Source organism: Polypterus senegalus, chromosome 4 (assembly GCF_016835505.1).
Source record: "Polypterus senegalus isolate Bchr_013 chromosome 4, ASM1683550v1, whole genome shotgun sequence".
NCBI classification, from domain to species: Eukaryota; Metazoa; Chordata; class Cladistia; order Polypteriformes; family Polypteridae; genus Polypterus; species Polypterus senegalus.
Window position 1 is genome coordinate 197348031 of NC_053157.1, and position 17152 is coordinate 197365182.

The following is a 17152-nucleotide window of genomic DNA, read 5'->3' on the forward strand; positions in this document are numbered from 1 at the left end:
TGTGTTGTGGCCAGGACTTTTGGGGTTGTTGTGCACTGTAAATATGGCAAATATACACGTGTTGGGTGACACTGACATGTCCGCCTGTCTGTGTCCGAGCCGGCTACCACAGTAAGTAGACAAGGATTCAGAAGACATGAGAAGCTAAAGCACTAACTATCAAAAAACTATATATAATAATAATATATAATAATGTAGCAAAATTTATCACTCTCAGAATGTGAAAAGCATTATAGCATAATTACTGGATTTTTTAACAGATGTTTTCTCTCACTGCCACATTCTTTCAATGACCTGTCCTGCACTGTCCTTACTACATCAACAACTCCTACCACTTCAACTAGAATGGTGCTCAGAACAGTGCACTTCTGACTGTCAGTGTGAGCTGTCCATAACATATGAGCAAGTGAGGAGACAACTGAAGAAGCTACACACTTTAAAAGCTGCAGGACAAGATGGATTCAGTTCTGGAGCTCTTAAGGCCTGTGCCGACCAGCTTTTTGGTGCCCATTACCACCTGTTCAGTCTGTTGCTAAAGCTCAACAAAGTGCCACTGCAGTGGAAAACATCCTACATTGTTCCTGTTCCAAATCTAGTGATTACAGACCAGTGGCACTTGTATCTCACATCATGAAGACTTTTGAGAGGATAGTCCTGGACTATCTGAATCCTTTTGTGGTAGACCACATGGACCCACAGCCGTTTGCTTATCAAACAAAGATAAAAGTAGAAGATGCAATTAATCCATCTGATCTACAAGGCTTACTCTCACTTGGACAAAGCTGTCAGCACTATCAAGTTTATGTTTTGTGATTTCTCCAGTGCATTTAGTACCACCCAGCTACCTTATTAAGGGGTAACCTAAGAGATACACAAGTGGATGAGCCTATGGTGTCCTTGAAAATGGACTATCAATTGGGCATGCTGCAGTTTGTGAGACTCAGGCACTGAGTCTCTGATATGGATGTGAGCAACACTTGAGAACCACAAGAAACACTTCTGTCTCCTTTTCTCTTCACCCTGTACAAACCAGACCATAAATACAACAGCAGGTCGTGTCATTTGTAGGAATTCTCAGATGATTCTGCACTTATGGAGTGTATTCATAAGGGAGACAAGACAGAGCATAGGAGTAAAAGAGAACTTTGTTACTTTGTGCAGAAACAACTGTTTGCAGCCAAACATCGGCAAAACCAAAGAAATGGATACTGAATTTCACAGCACCAAAAAGACCCTGTGTCCGGTCACTGTTCAGGGAGTGAATGCAGAGGTGGTTCACTTCTACAAATACTTGGCGGTCAACATCAATGAAAGGTTGTACTAGCCTCCGAAAACAAAGGAGCTACATAAGAAATGGCAGAACAGACTTTTTATTAAGGAGACTGCATTCTTTTAATGTGGGTAATGACATCCTTCACATCTTCTATAACTCTGTGATGTCCAGTATGATTGTCTACGCTGTGGTTTGCTGGGCTGCTAACATCACTTCAGGAGAGGCCCACTGAATCAACAAACTAATTAAATGGGCATTCTCAGGTATGGGACACACTCTGAACCTCCTGTGGGTATTAGCAAAGGAGAGAATTTAAATAAAACTGAGTGCTATTATGAATAACGCTGCACATCCTTTCTGTGACACACTAACACTGAGGACACTCAGCTAACGAATTACTCAGGAGTGTGACAAGATACACAACTGGGACTCCTTTATACCAAGAGCAATATGCCTGCATAATGCCCCACTGAGACTATAACTGCCAAGTTATATATATATCTTTCTTTTAAGTGATTCTAGGGTATTTTAGAGAGGGGTGTGTTTTTAGTCATGATATAATAACATTTATTTATTGATGGGGTTTCTGTAAAAAGCCAAATTTCCCTCTGGGGACAAAGAAAGTTCTATCTATCTATCTACCTATCTATCTATCTATCTATCTATCTATCTATCTATCTATCTATCTATCTATCTATCTATCTATCTATCTATCTATCTATCTATCTATCACTTTAGTTTAGTAGGTCATGAAACAGTATTGTGCACACTTTTAAAGAAGCATCACTTTTAAAAACAAACAATATTTGACACTATTGATGTGTTTAAAAGGTTGATCCCTAAGACCCCTCACACTGATATTTACTTGAATAAGACTGAAACTGGTATCACTCGTAACTCCTGAAGAAGTAATGGTAAAACAAGATCCCAGCCATGGTAAGAAACGTGATTTAAGTGTATCAACTCCAGCAAAATGGCCACCTAGAAAAAAAAATACAAATGACAAAGTAATGTTTTTAGAAATAACAAAATCAGAATGATAAGAAAAACAACAAAGCTTATATGTTCACACAATATGCAGTACATGTCTTGCAAGAAAATAAAATGGATTTATTTCTGAAAACACATAAATAATTAAAAACTTAGAAGTTTGATTACTAGCTGCCTAATCCAAAAGGACCATTTAGTGTCAAGTTCAGTAAGTGTTATTTATTAGTCTGAACAGTTCTCTGTTTTCACAATTACAGCTGTGGTAATATAGTATTTCCATTTTCACTTAGTACACTGCACATTAAATAAATATGTATCATCATCTATGGCAAAATATACTCTTGTATTATTGCTCTCTATAATAAATGTGTCATGTCCAGTACAACAATTCTGTTCACTAACTGATAGTGGTTACCCGGTCTGCCACCTTCACCAAGAACAAAATGCCCAAAATGGAGCCCTTGATAAAAATAAAGAATATGTGGAGGAATACTTTAACAATTAATCAGAAAGCCACAGTACACAAGTTCTCAGTTAAACCACTCAACTCACCTCATTAACTTCCCTATTTATTCTGATTTACTGTATAACACTGACCACACAACTGCCCAACCAGAATGAATATTAGCCCAACTCATCTCCTGAACCTAATGGGCTGTTTTATTCTCCACTTATGAGAAACTGCTTGGATATTCCCCAGAATCACTTCCAGTATCAGAAATGGCCCCCAGAGGTCCTATGACTCTCCCTGCAGAGTTCCCTCTTTCAGCCCCAAGCCTCCTCTCATTCCTGAGACATACTACACCTTAAAGTGACAATCTCAGACTTCTTCTCTGGCACCAGATTTGTTATCAGACCAATAGTACCAGGGTGTTGTACTGTGACAAAATGACACCTTTAATTGGCTAACTAAAAAGATTACAATATGCAAGATTTCAAGGCAACTCAGACCCATTCTTCAGGCAAGATGTAATCATTATATGGGATATATGGAATCTCCATATGGACAGTGACCATGACAATGATTTGACGCTAGATTCATAAAGCAGCAAAAGTCATGATTGTTCTACCTTGCTTTAATATTCTACAGCTGTACATTTCAGCCCACTTCACTTGCAGATGCAATGAAATGACTCACTTTAAATATATTTGAAACTACAAATGGCTTCAATAATGGTGATCAAGAACACGTTTTGTTTTCCTCTTCTACCGAACGTAGTCATCCACAGAGAAATGAGTGTTACAAACTCAAATGTCCACTTTCAGGACGTCTTCCATTCCAGTATTCACGTCCAACCACAAGCTACAAGCCACAACTTTAAGGTATTGTGGTTACCATAAGGAGATCAATGAAAACTGTAAATGCTTTGTTCTTTAAGTTTATGTTTACACCCTGGATATGCACATTTTCAAACCATTTTCTCGAAATTTGCCCTAAATGCCTTGAGACATGTTTGGTTTTATGCTGATCAACTTCCTTATTTACAACTAAACTCTACCCACGATGACAACTGTAAGCGGACAAGTGAATAGGAAATGTATTCTTATCTCAGGAAAAATTGCTTCAAGCATCTGTGATAAAATCATTTTATTCTAACTTCCTTTAGTTATCACAAGAATGCCTAATAATGAATGCACAAGGCATCAAAACCTTTGCTGTTTCAAAGTGGACATATTTGGTAAGTTTGAAGGCTTTTTCCACCATTTATGGACCCAATGCTTTTCAGCTCCACTGATAGGTGAAACAACAGACAAAGCATTTTTTTAAATTATAAACTCTTCACTTTAGAACAAAAGTTTAAATGGCAAATTAATATTTACCATGATTGTGAAGAAATAAATTTGACTTAAAAAGACTGAACTTGCCATTTAATATTTAGTGTAAAATGTTTCTGCCTATATTTCTACTACAAAGTTTAATATTGTGTTCATTAAAAATGTGTTTAACTAATTAAAGATTTATTTTGTTATTCAGTTTTGATTGAAGAGATAATTATTGTATTATTTAATCATGAACACGTAAATTTCTTATTTCTATACTTCCTGGGTAAATTTTGTTTTACATCACCCAGTCTGAAATAAATTAGTCTAAGAGATATATTTTTATTTTAAAGAATATTCGCTTCACTTGCCCACTACCTCCCCCATACGGGGTGTGCTACATGCCATCCATTTTGCATCTCTGCCGCTTGCGTTGTGAAGGGGGCGCTGAACGCACACTAAGGAGATGCAGACTGATCAGCTGCTGGCTTGCTGCTCCTGCTGGTGAGCTGCATGTTCTGCTTGTTTCGCTGTGCGTCGATCATTTAAAAGCCTGTACAGCAGCTGTCCTCACTTCGCTTGCACACCTCCAAGCCGCCCCCATGCAGCAACTTTGCATATCTGCTGCTCGCGTTGTGAAGGGGGGCTGTGAACGCACGCTAAGGAGATGCGGACGGATCAACTGCTGGCTTGCTGCTGCCAAGCTTCATGTTGTGCTTGTCACGATGCGTATCGATCATTTAAAAGCCTGTACAGCAGTTGTCCTTTTATCTCACTGACTTGTCTTGTGGGATGTTAAAAGTGTCTCTCGCGGGACGTCAAAGTGTCTTCCAAGAAGATCACGTCTCGACCTAAGATTTCTTTATTATAGTAGAGAGATAGTAATTTGATTTAATGCATTTAAAGTATAGATACAATTAATTTTGTTAAGGTTTATAATTTAGTTCAGTTGCTTGTGATCTCTTAATTGATTTCTTTTTCCTTAGACCAGTTAAATGTATTAGTTTGGTCTGCAGAAGGAAAAAAAGGTGACGAGTGAGAGGGAGATAAAGAGAGATGGGGAGAAACAAGTCTTGGGTACTCTCTGTGCTCAAGAAAAGAAAAGGAAAGGAAAAGCTTCAGTGTCTTTACTAATCCGTTACAAACTTATACAGTACTAGGATTTTGCCAACTTGCAGTAAAGTATAAAAGGCACAAGGACTTGGCAATCAAAATGAAGACTTACCTTCTTTGGCAGTTAAATTTAATATTCCAAAAAGCTGTCCCTGAACATTAGAAGTCAACTCCAGAATTTCACAGCAGCGGTTAAGGTTCTGGTCACATGAGCTAAGCTAGGAGGAAGAAGTGTGATTATTAATCAGATGTGAACAATTCAAAGGTTGATAATTGTGTAAATTTTGAGATTAACATTTTTATTACTTTGTTGTACAGTTGTTGTCAAAAAAAGACAATTTTAAAATACAACAGTTAACTTAACTGCTTTAAAGACCAAAGACTTACAAAATGACTTTCAGGCCATGCATTGCACAACTAAAGGAATAAACATATAAAGGAGATTACTCATAAAACAAATCAGAACAGTGGAACATTCCAGAGCATGAAAAGGGTAAAAGAAATTCTTCTTAAGTCAAATCCTGTGCATGACATCTTCCACAAACAATCCAGAAAAGGTTTTGTAAACTCAGCAGACATCCCATTGCTGTCAGAAGGATCCTACTCCGTTGGGCCCTTGAGCAAGCCCCTTCATCTTAAAATTGCTCCAGGGGTGTTGTACAATAGCTAACACTGTGCTCTGACCGCCAAAGGTCACGTGAAAAGACAGTTTCCCATCGGGGATAAATGAAGTGTACAAAATACCATATACAAGAGGCACAAGGCTGGAATTCTTTTAGGAAGCCAAAAATATATATTACAGAGCTCTCTAACAGCATGTGGGAATTAAAGCCATAAAATGGTCTCTTCTAAAAATGGCTATTTTTTCAATAGAAAACAAAATGTACTTATCCAGTTTTTCAATGTAATGGTTCTTCTTTTTTTTAATCATAAAGTCTGTATCTTGAGCGTCTTTTCACAATAAGACTCATTCCATCTGACATGCCATTGAAGAGTATTTAAATGTCGTACTGAGTGGTTGAGCTTATGTAAACTCAATGTCACATTAAACGACTTTTAATCACTGGGTATGTTTGACTTTATGGCTGCACTCGTTGATCTTATGACTGCACCATATCAGTTTACAGAACTGAAAAATTGCAGGGCATGTCATTTAGTGTCATTTTGTGTGCTGGCCATACAGTATAGCACAGTTGTGCTTTTGGTGACAGCCTGAATGAAGGGTTAACAGGTACAGTGAGTTCAGCCGTAATCTTTTTTATTTTTTCTATTCTGTCATGGTGTGTAAAATATGATCCATCACACAAATGAGCTTCTTTTCTGTTTGTGAGGTCAAAAACACCCACCTTCCTTAATCCTCATGTAGCCAAAGGTTTAAAGTGTGGCACTGTGATCTATGAGGTTTAATTCCAGACTAATTTTTTCATTTAAAATGTGTAATTAGGGGTGGGGGTTGATTTGTTTTCAAACCTTTTTTTTTGTAAAACTTGAGTTATTTGTATGGAATGTTATTTGATTTTAATAAAATCAATTAAAAAATGTGTAATTAAGGCCAAAAAATAAATACAGGTGAAGCCACACAAACCAGCTGATAGCGATAAACACTGTCATGTGAGCAGCAGAAGAGACAAGAGGAGACAACTCTGGCAGACTATTGCAAGAGGCCAGGTATATGCAATAGTCAATAGTAATGGTATGCTATTTTGATTTAAGTTATGCCAGCAAAGATTGTATCCATATATGTTAATTACATTCTCTTATTTTGGGAACCTTGGACTGTAACTAAGTATAAAGTCTTTAGCAATAGCCATGAACATTAAAGCTCACCTACAGAAGGATGGGTGACATTGCTCCTGCCCATACCTATGAAGCACACCTCCCACACTTTCTCGTAGCAGGCCTGAGCTGACTGCTGGAACCCCACAACTGCATACTGCTCACCAGCAGCTCTCCTTCGAATACTGTATTATTCTGAGTATCCAGCCGATATTAAAAGAAATTAAGTATATTCTTTCTTTACTGTTATTTTTTTCTTTCTTCATCTAAGAATCACTGACATACCACTAGGGAAGGATACATTTTTTATTTTATAATATACAGTGTTTAAGATTAGTAAAAGCTGCAATCACTAACAAACATATTCCCAGGGACCATACTGGACACACCTCATCAGTGCATGATTTGAATTGTATTTTCAGATGAACATTCATTGATTGTCAGCTCTCATGCACACCCCTATGACCAAAGACAAAATCATACCTGTGTAATTTCGTCTGAGCAAAGGGAAATTCAAATGTATACAAACAAATAAAACTTAAAAAGAAAAGTTTTAGAAAATAGAGGAAAAACATAATACATTAAATATTATGCTAAAATGTAACTGTAGCAAATTGAAGTTTGTATTATTTTCCTATGGATTCTGGCTGGAATAAAGGATTGGATTTTGGGAAAAAGCATTGAACTATCTAATGAAAGCGGGGAGAAAACATCCCCTGAGGTGGTTAAATAAAAAGAGAAAGGAGCAAAAAGATGCTGCTTTGCTGACATTTGCTACCTTAAAAAAAAACAAAATAATAATTTGAATAAGCCATAAATACTGTAGTTGAGACGAATGAAACTGACCTTACAGGTAATCTGCAAAAGGCTGCGTTGCCACATCTGTTAGCTTTAGCAGTAAAATGCAATCCCATAAAGGCTGATTTATACTGCTGTGTCGAGCCTATGTTCATACCTACACCCTTGAAGCATCCCTGGACGCTAGCTGGCAGTGTTTGCAACATGTAACATAAGCTAATCTACATATACAGGTATATATATATCTATATATATAAAAGTCAATGTGTGTATGTATGTTCCAGCATCACGTCTGAACGGCTAGAGCGATTTTCATGAAACTTGGCACACATGTTCCTCATTGGCCGACTAAAAGTACTGTAGAGTGAAATCAGCCGTAAACCACCCCCTTCTGGGTAGGGTGGGGGGTGATCTTGCGGTCTTGTAGCCATGTTATCCTCCAGTTGACACTCAGAACGACCACCAGAGGGCGAACTGGAGGCGACTGCCAGCATCCTTTATGTTTGAGCACCACTGCGTCCCTCATGCTTTGAGTTGGCCAGTTCCAAGCGTCAACTGGATGATAACATACATACAAGACAGCAAGACAAGCGCATTAGTGAGTCTTCATTGTTTGTTCATTTATTTTTATTTTTAAAGTTGTGTTTTTTTTTTAAATCATATTTTTCTGAAACAATTATTTTTATTTTCCTCCAGGGCAACGCTGGGTATTTCAGTTAGTGATTCATTAAAATGCAGGCAGTTTTTACCCACCACGATCACCGCTCCACTTGCTGTACAATTTCTCTAGTAGGCACGTGTATTTGTACCTCACATTCTTTCATTTTTTCATACATCCATGGACTTCCAAACTCTAAGACAAATGGAAATGCGTTTCAGGAAATACGTAATTACCAAAGTGATCCTTTCAGAGTGGAAGGAGTCTGCGTAGGGTTCACCTTAACGTGACGCATAGCTGAGGCGGTGCACACCAGGCTACTCCGTAGTTATGCCATAGGCTTGATGCAGAGGAATTAACCTGCCAGCCTTAACCTCAACACACGTGAACAACAATGTGGGACACAATGAAGCCAGTGCAGGAGGTAAGACGCGTCAGAAAAACACCAAATCTAAATGAATGATTCCCTATACAGTCTTTTATTATATTTGGTGCCAACCTGTTCAGTTACATATCGCTTTTTTACCACAATATTAAAAATGTTTAATTATTGCTCGTTAATTGTATTATCAGAAGTTGATTTCCTACAGATGTGATGTTGCTCTCATCGACTAGTTTGCTGCATTCATTGTAATACACTAATGAACACGAAAGGAAGGTGAAGATGATTTGAAAAAAAGTTTTGCAATTTTTTTGCGTGCTTCAGTCCCTGCAGCTGATTTATTATTAGGTGATGTTCACAATGTATGAGTATGTGTGTGTTCAAGGGGTGGGGGCGTTGGATTTCTTTTGAGCTTCGACACCGTGGGGCCCATAATCTGGCTGCTCCCCTGGGCAAAATTAAACACAAAACATGATCCTACCCTAATTGAAACACAAGTGCACACTCACATACGGGTCATTTGGAGATTAATGTCTTTAGAGGTCAAACAGGAGTACCTTTAGCAAGCCCACGCTGACACAAGCAGTGCAGCTGAATCCTGGACACTCTGTGAGACAGCAGTGTTATCCACTGCACCACCAACAAATAAGGGAAAACATCATTTGCTGCAATTCATTCATCTGAGACAAAAATAAAACTTTTCACCTTCAGATAGCTTAAGAATTTTCCTGAAAAGTGAAAATAACCATTTTGGTTTTCTTAGTACTGTAAGGTCAAAAGAGAGCATCAGATTAAAATGATAAATTATACAGGAGGTGTGGGTTGGGGGTTATTAAGTACCAGGGCTTGGTATTCATTGGAGATTAGGGTTTTTAAGGATTTACACAACATCAAAGCCTAGAACTGAATCTAATCTAAACTTTAAAAATATATGTAATTGATACTTCTCATTAAGAACTAAGTAACATTGTCACCAACCTTCCATTCAAAGCTATCATTATAGTAGGAAGCCTCAAATCACCACAACAGCATGGCTATAAGCTATCAGAAGACATCAGGCTCCCTGGAAGAAAACCAGGACACTGGGACAATCTGTACACTGCATACATATGAGATCCCAGCAAGGCGTTCAATACCTCCATGTCCTATTAAAATCAGTTTATTTTAGTCATTTTATTAGTACCTACAGTATATATTAAATATTTTTTCTGTATATATGCCTATTTTTAATTTCAACATTGACTATTTTGTTAAGTATTAATCCAGATATTCATTGGCATGCAATATTTTAATTATAAGGTTGTATACAATATTTTGATGCTCTGAATGTTTTCATTTGTGGACCACCCTGGGGCGTACCGCTCTCCAAACCCCAACACAGACAGGCTGAGACATAAGGCTTGCCAGACAACACACCTTTATTTAAGTGGGGAAGCGGTTTTCTTTTGCTTCCTAGTACACAGAACAGCACAAAGCACCAAATACATATAACACTGTCCTTTTCTTCCTTTTCTATCTATCTATCTATCTATCTATCTATCTATCTATCTATCTATCTATCTATCTATCTATCTATCTATCTATCTATCTATCTATCTATCTATCTATCTATCTATCTACACTCCTCCTCCTGCAAGCTTTGTCCTCCACCTCCCAACTCTGGCTCCTCGACTAGTGGTGAGGTGGCTCCTTATATTGTGCACCCAGATGTGCTCCAGGTGTTTCTTGACCTTCTTCTGGCTGCACTTCCAGGTGTGGTGGAAGTTGTTCCTCTAAGGACTTGACGGCAACTGCAGCACCCCCTGGTGATGCCCACTGAGCCCAACAGGGCCTGTCCAAACTACAACTCTGAGAATGCCCTGTGGGGATCCGTGGGGCTGTAGCAACCCACAGGGCTGCCCTCTACTGTCTCAGGGAAGATAATGTCCTAAATATGGTCTTTCCTTCTGTCCTTCCTCCCAGCCATAATGGCCCTGGACATCCGTCACATCATTCATGCATTTATTTATTATGTATCCAAAACCATGGGGGAAACAGTCTTGACAGTGAGACCCATATGTCCTTTTCCCCAGCCACACTTGCCAACTGATCCTGTGGGATCACAAAGTGTTCCCAGGCCATTTGGGAGATGTAATCCTCCTAGCAAGCCCTGATCCATCCCTGGGGTTTCCTCCCAGCTGACCATACTCCAAAGGAGGTGTCTGGAAGGCATCTATATCAGATGACTGAACTCTACCGATGCGGAGGGTCATGTTTTCAATTACTGTAAAATACAGGGTTAATTAGACACATCCTTATTGAAGTGTTTAGGATCCACAAATTCACTTTTGAGTGTAGGGATTACAAAATTAATTTCATGTTCCCTAAGAGCTGTGTGGTGAGGCTTTGGGGGCAGCAACAATTCTGATGTTTCAAGAGGTTGTCAAATTGATTTAATTAATGTAATCATTATATTGCAATAATACTGACTCGTCATTAAATATGTTATATAAAGTATTATATGATTTTGCTCTATTCTTGTCATGACAGTAACAGCACAAAGGTGATTCTTCTGGAAGTACAGCTCTGGATCATTCATTGTTAAATAAATGTGTCCATTATTGGGCTTAACTCTCATTTGGTATGTGTGCGGTCTTTCAGTCTTGATGCTCGTTATTCTTCTTGATGTTGCTGCGATCAACTGCATCCTACGTTATGTTTTTCTCCTATTACTTTGAATTTGAGTTTTATTACTATTATGTTTATCTTTGTGGTGTAATCTTAATGTTAGTATCAGTGAACTACAGCACATCATCATGAGTTTGTGGCAAGGGGTGCCGTAAAATCACTCCTTCTCTGGTGTGGCCTACTACTCCAGCTGGGAGCAGGTGTATGATGTTTTGTAACTCCTTCTCATGTCCTATCATGAGGCAAGACTAAATCTTATCCTAGTCAGACTTTTAGAGCAATCCCTAGGAGTAATTCTGAGACCCTTGCTAAATACGGGTCCTAATCAATTAACTGAAAGAGAAATATTCAGCATTTTGATTAAATGTGAATCCTGTCCATCCAGTATGGTTGACCCTAGTTATTTCACTGGAATACTGGGCATATTCTCAAATCTACTGCATTGAATGAAATGAACTATGATGTTTAATGGACGCTCATCAGGATTCAATTTTGACCAGGAGCAAGTCACATGATCTGCCAGTGCTCCAACTGGAAAAACAAAAGAAATGTAACCAATTGCATTGTAAATGTTGTAAGTTGCCTTGGATAAAGGCATCAGCCAAATAAGGAAATGTAAATCTCCTTGAGTCACTTTAAATTTCACACATTTGTAACAAGAAAGATTGTTGTGTTTAAGTGTAGTTGAAGTTTGCATGGTACAAAGCAAGTATGATGATTAAAAGCACTGGTAAATTTGGCACATAGCTACATCTGCAACAGACTTTGACGTTTGACTGTCACTGTGATGTTAGAAAGCTTTAGCGTTGTTCAGTAAAGCAGAATACCCTCTGTTAGGCTTTAGGCCCTGCCATACTTTATGGAAAGATCACTGTGGAGTTAAAAGAACATGATAAGTGGGAGCTCTGAACTGGTGCCCTTGGGTAAGGGGTTGATAAGTCTGTGGTCCAGAACTGTTTCTGAGAAGACCAGAAGTAACCCAGGAAATGCTTTCAGATTGAGCATGAGGTGCAGGAACTCGTTGAGGCTAGTGGGAGAAAGGAGGCTAGAGGCGTAGATTAGGAGAAGGCTGATGGTGATAGTGGGGAAAGTTGGGTGTTGTTTGGTGGAAGCAGGCACCCCACCAGGTAGTCAATTCCATGCAATAGGTAGGCAGTTTTTTTTCTAGCCTGTTAATTTGATAATTTGTTACTCGTGATGTTTTCACCTTCCTTGTCAATATTACTTACAGTAGGTAAATAAGATCCTAACTTTGGGGAACAGGTTTGCCTCCTTGTTAACTTTCTGCTATTGGGGATCGTTTGTGAGCGGCCGAGTTGTTTACAACGTTAAATTGTGTTGAGCTACTCTCATTTTCACATGGTTGAAATCAACAGGACTCCTGTACAAACTGCACATATTAGATTTGTCTAACCCAGCTTGGGCTCATTATTTAGACACACTGACAAACACGGTGCCCATCACAACAGGAGCAGAGAACAGAAAGGAATCCAAGGTCTAACTAAATGGAATTTCAGGTGGTTTCATTGTATCCAGGCATTTTTATTTTTACATGTTTTTGATGAATGGAATCCTCACGTTGAATCCCATGTGATACTTGCCTAAGTCAATATGGGTACACGAGTCAAATTCATTTGCAAATATGGCACACTTAGAGAACATGTGGTATTCTAGTTGCTACAGCTGCTTTCAAGTTAGTTACTTTTAGCACAATTTAGTACAAACTACAGGAACAGACAACCTTTGTAAAAGGTATTTATTAATTTGTGTCATTAACAATGTGTTGCAATACTAAAGAGAAACAGTCCATATTTTGATTACAGATTAATTTACCTGGTCCAGCGAGGGTATACTAGTCAAATCCTTTGGCTATGTCATCATGCACTTGAATCTACTACACTGGACAGGACAAACGGTAATGTTTAGTGGGCACTTGTAGCGTTAAATCACTTTGACAAGCAGGATTCCTGCTTTATACTGTATACTTTATAATGTACTCTCACATTTGAAGTCCTTCCTTCAGTTTTGTGTTTTTTACATATAACAACTAAGGATAGTCATCTACTCGTCAGCTGACAAAAAAACACATTTTACTTTGTGATTTGTATTACCTTTGCCCTTTTATAGTCAGTCAGTCATTCTCTAACCCACTTTGTCCTGAACGGCATTGTGGGGAGCGTATCCCAGCTAGCATTGGGTGCAAGGCAGTCAGCGTGGTGCAGTGGTCAAGGCTTTGGACTTCAAACTCTGAAGTTGTGGGTTCAGATCCCACTACTGACACAGTGTGACCCTGAGCAAGTCAGTTGACCTGCCAAAAGAAACATAAATCGTAATTGTTATAAGATGCCTTGGATAAAGGTGTCAGCCAAATAAGTAAAGGCAGGAACAAACTCTGGACAGGATGCCAGCCCATTGCAAGGGACAATTTAGAATCCTTTTATAGTACCCATTAAAAATCAGAGTCCTGTGCTTTACTCATATAAATGTGCTTTGTTTGTTAGTGGATCTGACCAGTGAATCTACTGTTATCTGTAATATCCATCCATCCATTATCCAACCTGCTATATCCTAACTACAGGGTCACAGGGGTCTGCTGGAGCCAATCCCAGCCAACACAGAGCGCAAGGCAGGAAACAAATCCCGGGCAGGGAGCGCGCGCACGCACGCACACACACACACACACACACACACACTAGGAACAATTTAGAATTGCCAATGCACCTAACCAGCATGTCTTTGGACTGTGGGAGCACCCGGAGGAAACCCACGTAGGCACGGGGGGAACATGCAAACTCCACGCAGGGAGGACCCGGGAAGCGAACCTAACCGCGAGGCAGCAGCGCTACCCACTGCGCCACTGTGCCACCTATCTGTAATATAAAACACAAAAATCCCCCATGTCACAAACACATAAAAACACAGTGGACCAAAGAGATTTAACCTTTTGGAGTTCACATTAAACTTTGTAGTACTGTGGATACAGGAGTGTGGTAATTTTGCTACTGAATATGACTAGTACACCCCGTGCCCATGTTGGGCAAAAAAAAAACACATACAATTTAGCATAGATGTGCCTCTTGTCACAAACAAGGTAAAATTTGAAAATTAAAGTTGCCCGATGTGGTTTAATGCTTCAGACAACCTGTCAAACATTGTTCTGTGCTGTGAAGCAAATCTGGTAGCACATCAGGTGTGCCAGGGGTTTCTGAATAGTTTACTCATTTTGGGCAAGGCAAAACGCACATGCTGTTTTTACATACAGTAGGAGGCTCTCTGATCCAAAATTCATAAAAATAAATGGAGCCCAAAACAAGTTAACTCCTTTAGAGTGGCCATTAAATGCCATAGTTTGACCCTTGCCATGGATGTGGGAAAGAGCCAAGCATGCCAGTAAATAATGTAATGTTGAGTCAGATTCACACCTTATATTTCACTTTTTAATTATTATTTAAGTTTAATGGTACAAATCAATATTTACACATTTGGCTGATGCCCTCATCCAAAGTGACTTACAACATTTCCGATGCAACTGGTTACATTTCTTTTGGTTTTCCAATTGGAACACAGGCAGGTCAAGTGACTTGCTCAGGGTCACACAGTGTGATATGAACCTACAATCTCATAGTTTGAAGGCCAAAGCCTTAACCACTACACTACAATCCATCCAGCCATCCATTATCCAACCCGCTATATCCTAAATACAGGGTCACGGGGGTCTGCTGGAGCCAATCCCAGCCAACACAGGGCGCAAGGCAGGAAACAAACCCCGGGCAGGGCACTAGCCCATCGCAGCTACACTACAATACCCGCCACAATACACCACTGACATTTTTAAAACTTGGAATGTACCTGTCACCACTGAGCTGTGTGAAAAGGGTGTCTGCTAAATCGCTTACCTGCGAATTAAGTGGCAAATTTCAGCCTCATTATCTGGAACGCATATTTCATTCTGTCAGTCAGTCAAGTCTAATAGGACGCTACCGTTAATTATGACAAAAGAATAAAGGAAAGAGCTTGTAAACTGTACTATGTTGCCTTAAATGTCTATTACGTAATAGTAAAAAAATCAGATTCAAAAGAAGCTGCTATTAATATGGCCATTATTGCTAACAAGCAATTTAGGTACCATAGGAGCAGACCTTACGCGCACATTATGACGACCATGAGCGGCGGTGATTTGCTTACATGGTAATCCTGGTACCAGCTCTCGAGTTTGTCTTGTAGGACACTGTACGTGCAAGTGTTCACCAGTCTTCTCAGCGAGTCGGCCATCTCCTTCTCTGCAATCACTCGCCCTTACCAAACAGCTCCGTACCGCGGCGGTGATGCTGAACTGCACCCTGGGGCTTCGCGATCACTTGCGCACTGTGGGCTCTTAGGCAACTACTGGTTTGTCAAAAGCACACAACAGCGGCTCAGAGAGATCTGACAGAAAGGACAGGCTGAAGACCGCTCCAATACACGCGAGAAATACCGGCTATTTTAATTTTTTTTTTTCAAATTAAAAGCCTGTTGAATTTAGCAGATGTTGCCTGTCAGTCCGCGGACATGGCACGAGCACGACTGCTTGGCAGTGATTTGAAATCGCCTTGACTTGTAGGGGAGGGGGTAAGCTTGAGTGGCAGCTGCCAGTCCGCAAAGCATTAGAGGTACACCTTTTGTATAGCATCTAAGGGTTTCAAGAAAGAGGACAGAGATATTCGGAGAAAAAAGTATAATAAGGGATGAGCGCCCTGTGTTGGCTGGGATTGGCTCCGACAGACCCCCGTGACCCTGTAGTTAGGATATAGCGGGTTGGATAATGGTTGGATGGATACTTAGAGCACGCAGTCGTTATGTTTGCCACGGTTTCGGTGATGCTCGCGACTGTAACGTCGGAGAGCATAAAGTAACGGAGATCGCCGAGAGTGTGATACCGATAGTATTCTCCTTGCGGGGGAACATTGCTTTAACATCGAACGCCTTCAGTGATATTAACTAAAAACAACCAAAAAATAAAAAAATGTGATTTCATGGAATTACTTGTCGGTCCGTACACACCCAAACTAACAATTGTAGACTTACGATATTTCACTTGTTCCCGTCATCCAGAGAACACACGCCAGCTTGAGCCGCCCCCTAAATTTATGACTCTTTAAAATATCGATTCTTTAATGGCACTATACTGTGTCGCGTGGTTTATTGCAGAACCATTGTGGAAAGGGTATTTTGCAAATGAAGATGCAGAAAAAAACCTTTAACGTATATGGCTATTGCGGTACACTAACGGATTAAGAAAATCATAAATTAGCTTGTATTACAGTATATATGCTTCTAGAGTGCCTTTAAAATTAAGACCCATTGGGATTTCACAAATCTGTTATCAACTATTTATGGTTATTTACAAAGGCTGTTACAGATCTAAATATATAAAGGTTATTTCTGGAAACATTATGTGGATGGGTCTTTTGAGAACCAAAAATGGTTAGTGCTGAGTGGATGAGTGGGCGGAGCAGCGACCAATAGGTGGAGGTTAAGGCATAAATCATTTGCAACAAGTTCAGAATGCAGCTGCTAGAATCCTAACTGGGAAAAGAAAATCCAAACACATTTCTCCAGTTTTGATGTCACTACACTGGTTGCCTGTGTCATTCAGGATTGACTTTAAAATACTGCTTATGGTTTATAAAGCCTTAAATAATCTCGTCCAATCTTATATATCGGAATGTCTGACATCTTATATTCCAAATCGTAA

The 17152-nt window shown here is 39.5% G+C and overlaps 1 protein-coding gene across 1 annotated transcript in view; it reads right to left on the minus strand.

Moving 5' to 3' along the window:
* Positions 1-15690, minus strand: part of LOC120527905 (mitochondria-eating protein-like) — an 84053-nt gene extending 68363 nt beyond the window's left edge. Inside the window, exons 1-3 of the mRNA XM_039751844.1 lie at positions 15604-15690; positions 5250-5355; positions 2139-2254 (exon numbers count right to left, since the gene is read on the minus strand). Of these exons, the coding sequence (XP_039607778.1) occupies positions 2139-2254; positions 5250-5355; positions 15604-15690 (309 nt within the window). The remainder of the gene's footprint in view (positions 1-2138; positions 2255-5249; positions 5356-15603) is intronic.
* Between the last annotated feature and the right edge of the window lie 1462 nt (positions 15691-17152).